General features: G+C 24.8%; 1 protein-coding gene across 6 annotated transcripts in view; it reads right to left on the bottom strand.

Annotated features, from left to right (window-relative positions):
* Positions 1-5862: 5862 nt before the first annotated feature.
* LOC145835706 (protein Aster-B-like) overlaps positions 5863-9116 on the bottom strand; it is a 64265-nt gene continuing 61011 nt past the window's right edge. For 5 of the 6 annotated variants that reach the window (XM_082943405.1, XM_082943410.1, XM_082943407.1 and 2 more), the window contains one exon: positions 5863-6552. In XM_082943405.1, the coding sequence (XP_082799531.1) occupies positions 6523-6552 (30 nt within the window). In that variant the 3' untranslated portion in view covers positions 5863-6522. The remainder of the gene's footprint in view (positions 6553-9116) is intronic. The other variant, XM_082943406.1, reaches the window with a different exon arrangement.

The raw sequence follows: 9116 nt of genomic DNA, 5'->3' as shown, positions 1-9116 counted from the left end.
TTCAATTTGTACACCTCTATTTAGTATTTTTTAAGAAAATGTATAATGAAAAATTTATAGTTTGAACGCTTATATTGAAAATGCTTAACAAAAAAAATTTAACTTAGAAGTTTATTGAATTGTTTGTACTTCATGAAAACCAACTTGAATCTTTGTTATAGCAGCTTATTTTATTTTTTTAAGTCAAAATTATATTATTTTCAAGCTTTTGTTTCAGTTTATTTATACATGATCAATTTTTTTATTAATTTAACAAAATTTTTGCTTAGGAGGTCATCAGATAAGGGTTGCTAAAAATTAACCTTGGAATATACTAAAACATACATTGACTAAAATTTGCTCTCACTTTTTGCATGAGTTTCTATTTATTAGTATACCTAGCTTTACATATTTAAAATAATTTATTTTATGATACTGATTTGTATTATTTCCAAACTAGTCTGAGTTACTTGAAGTGTGTGGCAACCCTGTTAAGTATAATAATTTTTGTTTTGAATTTGAGTTTCTTTAGATATTTTGCTTTAACAGACACCTTTCATTTTAATTTCTCCTGGACATGAGGTTTTAAGGTATCCAAGTGGTGTACAACTTGATAATTGAAAGGCTTTTTTGTGCACCAGATCCTAGGACCAAATATTTTGAGCACTCTTTTTTGTTATTTAATAATCAAAAAAAAACTTGATTTTATTTTTGAAACCTTAAACAATAATCCAAATATATGGCAGATAAAATTTTAAATCTTTGAAATTAAAGCTGAAAAATTCCTTTATAATATACCAAAGTGTGCTCACCTAAAGTTAAGCATAACCCAAATATTTTCCAAAAATAAAACTTATCTATAGCCTAAATGAAAACTTTAAAGGAAATTGAGATGGAATAAAAAAATGATTTGGTAGTCAAACGCAACATTGTACAGCAACGCCTGACAGCTATATTTATTTAAATTTGTAAACATTTTGGGTTGATCATTTCTGACCTTACACAATTTGAAAGAAATTTTACTTGGTGTTTATTATGGCCTTATTTTGTTACAGCTAAAATGCATGCCAAAACAAAATACATATTTCTTGATGACTATTAGAGTTTTATAAAATGTTAAGAAACACCTTATGAAAAAAAATCTACTACAACAAAACAATTAAATAAACCAAACAAGTAAGATAAAAATAATGATCTAGTTTTTAAAAGCTTAAGTTTTGTACTATATTTTGAATTTTATTTATACGCTCTTAATAATTGTTTATGAAACAACAAAAAAACCACTTAAAAAGTTTGGTCAAATGACCTGGTGTACAAAAGTTTTTTTTTTAGTTGTCGTGTCATAAACCATGTATACCGTTCAATGTTTTGTCCTAAAGCACCTTTTTATATATCATTGTCTTTAAAAATAGTTAAAATACTTTTTTTAAAGTTATTTTTTAAAACTGAAAATAAAACTTTTATCTATTTCAGTCTAATGTCGTTCAAAAAGAAGAAAAATAGAACAGAAACGTAAATGATGTTCAAAGTAGGAACTAAACAAACTAATATTTTAATTTAATCTATAACAAGACATTAAACTGTATCCATGGTGTATGACTCGATAACCGAAAGGTTTTTTCGTACACCAGGTCCTTGTACTAAGCTTTTTGAGCGCTAATTTTTTTTGTCGTTCAAAAAACAATAGTTATATCTCTTTAAAACAGTTCATAATTAGTAGCAAAAAAATAAAAAGCGCTTAGTTCAAAATATAAAACGAAATGATATCGTTATATTATTATTAAAACTTTATATAATTTTTTGCAGGTACTTTTTTTGTTTATAAAAGTAGAGTATTTTTAAAATAAGATAATTTTTACGATTTTTATCATTTTATACTTGTAGTATTTTTTTTTTTTTTATAGCTGCAATTACATATAAAACAATGACGATAAAGTAAACCTTTGTCGGTAGGTTTTTTTTTAAAGTAGAGCTATTGTAATTTTGGAATTTTTTCTAAATAGTAACTTTTTTTTCAAATTAAATTAATTTTTATTCATTAAAGTAAGTTATTAAAGTTTTTAAACACTTAAATTAACCACTGTATTTGATTTGGATACCTTTTAACGTCTTGTACAGGACAAGCTCGGCTAATTACAAAGTTATAATTTTTTATTAAATTCTTTATCTACAACTTTGCAAACTGATTTTGTGTGTAGTGTTTTAATCAAAGTATTATAACTTGTTAAAAAACTCTAGATGTTATTGAGTTAAATTTTTTTTTTATTGACAGTTACAACATTTATAATGATTTAAAGTTCACATAAGTTTAAACTTCAACAACAACATTTAATTCAAATAAAGATTTTATTAGTTTGTCGCCCAAAGGTGTAAAAACCATGCTTAAGGAAAGTTATGAATAAAATTCGTGTGAGTCGTTTACTTAGCTGAAACTTTCTAAAATATTATTATAATAAAAACTAGCAACTAATATTTTAAAACTATATAAAATGTTCAAATTATAAACGGATTTTTTGGATTTTTTTTTTACCTTTTAAGTAATAACCGCACTCATGGTTTTTAATTAGGTATTTACCAATGTCAAAAAAACTATAGGTTGTTCAGATAAGCCCATGTTGAGTACCTATTACTTTTTTTAATTTGAATAACTGATATTTTGTAATAATTTCCAAATATAACTTTTTATTTTTCAATTTATACAAAAACATAATTCATTTTTATTCATTAAAGTCCGGTAGGTCTTTTTATAGGTATCCTTTTATGGGTGTCCTAGTTGCAGCAGTTTATTTTTGCAAAATTTGGCAAAATTCTCCAATTTATATTAAAAATACTGGCATATATTTTTCATTCTCTAATTAAAGAAAACAATGTAGAAGCAATCAAAACAAATTCCAAATGTATACATAGTAGATCTAAATAAAAAATCTGTATTAGAAACTTATTTATGGTATATTATATTGTTTCAAATGCTGTAAAAATTAAAAAAAAAATATTTATAAGCTTAATTAAAAATTTTATATCTTTGAAAGCTAATAAATGCTACTATAATTTTAAAAAGTTGTGGCCATACCTTTGAAATTTTAACAGAAATTGAAATTGATTTTTTTTATAGTTTTACATGATAAAAGATCTTTAAATATCTGTGTGTTAGCCAAGTTTTAAAATTTGTTGTTTACGTATTAAATGCTATTACAATGTTCAAAAAGTTTTGACTAGGCCTATTGAAATGTGTTACATTTTGTATTAAATATATACAATTGTTAGTAAAATTGCCAGAAACATCAAATAGTAAATAGATTTAATATTTCAAAAAAAGTCTTAGTCACTAGATAACACTAAATTATACTTCATCACTTTTTAAAATTTTCATAAAATAGTTTTTGGCTATTAACATTTAAAAAAAAATAGCTACAAGCTAGATATTAAAATAAATTCAGAGTAGGTCATGTGATACTTACAACTTATCTAATGTTATTTTTTAAAAACATTTATGCTTATTATTATGTTACAAATGCCTAAAAATTAGTAAAAAAATAAAACATAAAATTACAAAATATTTTTTAAATCACACTTTGTGTTAAATATTTTAAGTTGAAAAAACGGTGCAACTCTTAGGAAGTTGGTATTTTAAGTTAAACCAGGATAAACTTTAAATTTCAGAGTTTTGACTGCAATTTTAATGTAATTGTTATTTAGATAATTAATATGATATTATAAAAATGGGTAACTTATAAAGTTCTTGTTGTAAAATAAAGTAGCTTCATTTGATTAATTAAGTATTTTTTACCAAAATTAGAGTGTCCATTATTGTTAGAACATAAACAATAATTAAGCTATTTCTGTTTAGTTATTATAACTCATTGATTATTTTTTTACTATTTATTTATAAATTAATTCTTTAAAGACTCTATTTCACAAAATAAGTCTCGGTCAAAGACCTCGTCAGTGCTTGAATAAATTTTATTCAAATAGCACTATTCTTTTATAAAAAAAACTACAAAGGAAAGGATAGAAAAATTTTAATCTTAAAATATTATTATTATTTTAAGATTGATAATTTAAAAAATTAAAAGTATAAGACAATTGTTTGCATAATAAAGGTTATTTTTTGTGTAATTTTAATTATAACACTTTTAAACCAAGCATTTATTTTTATTTTAAAATAATTAATTATTAAGTAAACAAATTATTAAAATTAACTTATCGAAAAAGTAATGCTATTTTTGTTGATTTGTTTACTTAATTTATTTTTAGATAATTTTTGTAAACTTAGTCTACATAACATGCCATAATTAACTAAGTTGTTTTTGATCAAATTGTTTAATTAATTTTTTACCACATTTTTTACATTAATTTATTTTTGAAAAATTTTACTGTTTGTTGAAATTAGTGCAAAAATAAATTACATCTTAAGGAAAGCACTTTAATTATTGAAAGTTTTTACATTTCAAACTTCTGAGGTATATTAATAAAAAAAGTTTTTAAGTAAAAGACAATGATTTGCATAAAAAAAGTTATTTTTATGAAACTCTAGTTGTAGAGTTTTTGTTAACTTAGCATTTAATAATACTTAGAAAAATTGTTACCAGGCAAGTTAAAGGAAACGTATAAAAAATATTTAAGCTGTGATAAGTCTTTGAATAGGTATCCTTTTGAAATTTAACATATACAACAGTTTAAACATGATTTTAAAGTTATACAAGTAAAATAAAAGTTGTTGCTGCTCGAGTTGTTCCTGTTTGAATTGCTCATTCTCGAGTTGCCTCTGCTTGAGTATTCCCTCCTCTAGTTTTTTCTGCTCGAGTTCAACTTGTCTTACCGTTCCCGCGTTATAGTATATTTTCAACTACGATCGTGATTTAATTTACATGGTGCTGCAAGTTCATGCAGCTCAGTGCATTTAACTTTTCAACATTTACGATGCAGCTGACACAGATTGAGCTAGCAGCTCCAATTTTACGAACATATTGAACATCAAATACGAAAATTTGATAAATAAAAATTTAGCAGGAAATTTATCGACGTTCATATAAACACTTGGCTGTATTTTTTTACAACTTCAAAATAACATAACTTTCTTATTTTTTAAGCTAATATAAAAATATTTATATCAATTTAAAAGCTCATTTCCTCAACTTTAAAATAAAATTACTTAAACTTAGTTTGGGGTTGTACAGCTGAAGCAGGGGTCCATTTAAACAGCGTTTAAAGGCTTAAACTCTAAAATTTAAAAATTTCTTTTAGGTGGAGCTACAGCTCCAGCGTTCCACCCCACGCGACGCCCCTGATAGTGACTACGTGGAGAAAACTCCTTAGAGTTTTCACTTACTAATTAAATTTCTTAAAAAGCTGAATTGAGGGTTATTGGACAATCTAAGAAATTTGTTTTCTGCGATTCGACAAATTCAGTTGACAATCATGAGTGTGCCAGTAACTACAATAAGAATTTTTTAAATTTTACGTGAACTGAGAACTCATTCCAGTTATATATACTGGAAGCTTTATATATAGATTTTAATTCAAAAACAAGATCTGGATTCGGTAGATTACTTCTAGACACTTTAACAACTCACTTCGTGCAAATATACTTTTAAAATTTAAATAAATACAGGTATTACTAAGTTACTAGTATACATAAAAGGTCTTTATTAATGACTCAATACTAATTAATACCAACTGAATAAATATTTTGGTACCATTACAAACTTTTGGTTATAAATTAAAAAAATATAAATAAAATAAGCTTTAAATTTATAATAACATACTTATATACATTAGATAGGTCTTCAATTAACAAAACCAATTTTTAAATAGTACATCTAAAGTTTTTTTTTTGGTGTTAGAGTATAAAAAAAAACAAGTTTCAGATACGACATAAATTTATTGCAATTCTAACCAGGTAAGGAAATAAAATTATTAAATAAAAATTAATTCACAGTTTTTGATGGCTCGTAAAATATTGAAGTCAACTAATATTAAAAATATTCATAAATACTAAATCAAAAAATGATACTTTTCAAAAAAAGTAATTAATAAAAAAATAAATATAACTGATAAAACAACATGATTATTAAGCAGTGGTTACAAACAAAAAAAGTTCATAAACAAGTTTTTGCAAAAGTTTATAGAATGTAACAAATCTAATAAATAATTCTTTTACTTGTTCCGACCTTACAAAAGTCTTCATAACAGTAACTTACTACGATACATAAGTATACCCTATCTGTCGAAAAAACTACTTATCGGATGAAATAAACAAAGCAACAGCTATATTACGTATTTGCCTTTTTAAGCTCATTAATATATCTAAATTATAAATTAAAGATAAAAAACAACAGTAACAAAACAAAAATCAGGAAGTAAATTTGATTTTTCCAAAAAAAAAACTATAAAAAAACTCTGTTGAATAAATTTGCACTTTTATTAGAGTAAGCATTGAGCACTTTATTTCATTAAGATAAATTTAATAGAAACTAATTTATACTCAAATTTAACTACTAAATTTTCGGAATGATGCTTTTTGAGGCAAACAGCTTTGGAGAATCAATTATTTGCGCCCTGTGTAGTTTTGAACTATTTAACTTTATAGTATACTTTAAACATAAGTAATTATAAAAAATGAAGTGATTAAAAAAAAAAAATATATATATAGAAAAAAAAGTGATTGTTTAAACTTGATCACTTTCTACAGAGCCCACTTGAAAGGCTTTAAAATAATTTATTAGCAAAATGAGATTTTAAAAATTCTAGAACATATGTTTCATAAAGACAAAAAATATTATCTTTAATCCTTAGCTGGTTCAAATTAAAAAATAAAAAGAACTTTGGTAAACAGAGATGCAAAAGTTATACAAAAAACAAAAATTAAAGTACGTTAAAAAAGGAAGGTTGTTTAAATATGAGGAGTGAATTCATATCGTCTTGTCGACATATGAAAAAGCTCCTCTTAAAATACAATAAATTTAAAAGTATTTTATGGTCGCTTAACTGTCGTTTTTGTGAATTTTTAGTTGTTTGTTTAGTTAGATGGGAGATCAATTTTTTGCACCGAATATTTGTAATGTACAATATTCAATTCTTACGTCATATTGTTTTTTTTTTCTTGTTACTTCTGTGAGTTAGTTATGTCGGAATGACTTCAAGGCAACTTGGCAAAAGGATAAAGGAGCATATTCCAAATAGTATTGATGAATTTTGTAAAATGAGCAATAATGAAAGTAAATCTATCAGTAAATAATTTCTTTTCGGTACTAACTTTATATAAAAATTTGAAACAACAACTCATTTTGCAGTATATTTTACTTTTTGTGAACAAAAATTTTTCAATCTACCCTTTTCAATAGTTCTTGTAGATAAATTATGATTTACTCAATACTTAATTACTTTAGATATGTTGACGATATTTTTATTTCTTACAAGAAAGACTACAATGTGGATGATTTATTTGACCAAATCTCCAACTTACATCCTTCACTTAAGTTCACTCGTGAGCATGAAGCTGATGGCTCTTTACCTTTCCTTGATGTCTTAGTTCAAAGAACACCAACCTCTTTAAACACATCCATTTATAGAAAACCAACTTTCGTAGGCCAATATATTCTTTGGCAGTCTTTTTGTACCACCTCACAAAAAACCAACTTAATATCGTGCTTAGCTTTTCGAGCACATAAAATATGTTCTAAGGTGAAACTAAGTGAAGAAATCAATAACATTAAAAGTATTTTTGGCTCCTTAGGTTACCCTTTAGAAGTTATTGAAAAATCAATTAATAGGACTACAGCGAAGCTTGTCAGCCCTACAAAACACGGCCCAAATAAATGTGTAGTATATTTAAGACTTCCATATTTAGGAAAGGAAGCTAAGCTTCTTGAAATCCAAGTTTTAGAAACCGTAGATAACACTTTTGGGGCAGTTAATTTAAGAATTACTCATTCCACCAGAAAACCCCTTAACGGAATTGTTAAAGATCTCACTCCTATTCCAGAAAAATGCTATATAATCTATAAATACAAATGCCACTGTGATAGTGAGTATATTGGGAGAACTTCGCAACGATTTCACATAAGAAGGGACCAACACGTGACCAACGCCTTAAGAAACTGGATGATCTATGGGACTAATAAGCCAATAAAAAGTCAATCGGCAATAGGTGAACATTTGTTAAATAATTTAAAATGCGCAAAAAACTATAACGATAATATGTTTTCAATTGTTTGTAAAGGACGTAACATGTATCATTTAAGTGTTTTAGAGTCTATATTTATTAAAACTAATAAGCCAAGTTTATGCAAACAAAAATTTGTTTATAACTCTAATTTGTTTAAATTATTGTAAATTCGCTACTAAGTTTTGTTTTTGTTATTTAATTTCATTTTAAGAAAGTTTAAATAAGTCGGTTTCCTCTTAATAAAATTGCTATTAATACTTTCAATTTCTAGTACTTAAGCTTTATACTTTAAATTTTTTAAACAACTTTATATTAGCATCGCCTAGTACATGTAATTTTATTTACCTATTATGACGCAAAATCTTACAATTTTATTAATTTTACCATTTTTCAAAAATCTATTTAGTTATCTACAAGAACTATTGAAAAGGGTAGATTGAAAAATTTTTAGTTCACAAAAAATAAAATATACAGCAAAATGAATTGTTGTCTCAAATTTTTATATAAATCTATCAGAGTAGTAAATGATACAAAAAGATCTAGTAAATAACCTTGATTGTTCAAGTAATTACAACTTGAAAAGATTTAAAATAACTAAAAACAGTTTTCACATTTCTGATTTAATTATACAAGAGGCTATTTGTATTTTGTTAATAAAACCTAAATTGTGTAAACATAAAGACTTAATAATTTATTATTTTTGAGAATAAACAATTACTCAGTTTCACCGCAGAGCGGATTTTCAAATTGTAAATCTGTAGTAAAATAATAATGGTAAAAATGACAAATAATTAAACATTGGTTTGAGTTAAGTTTTTATACAAAAAAAATTAATAAATAAATTAAAAATTATTTTGATGCCAAACAACCTTTAATTTAAAAACTATTAAATTATAGTCTATAAACAAATACAATTAAACCATGGTAAACAGTGGGGTATTGATATCTAATGGATTTAAAAAGATAAAAC

Source organism: Thalia democratica, chromosome 5, assembly GCF_965202585.1.
Source record: "Thalia democratica chromosome 5, ktThaDemo2.hap1.1, whole genome shotgun sequence".
Taxonomy (NCBI): Eukaryota; Metazoa; Chordata; class Thaliacea; order Salpida; family Salpidae; genus Thalia; species Thalia democratica.
The sequence above is the reverse complement of the archived record's forward strand: the minus strand, read 5'-3'. Positions and strand labels throughout refer to the sequence as shown.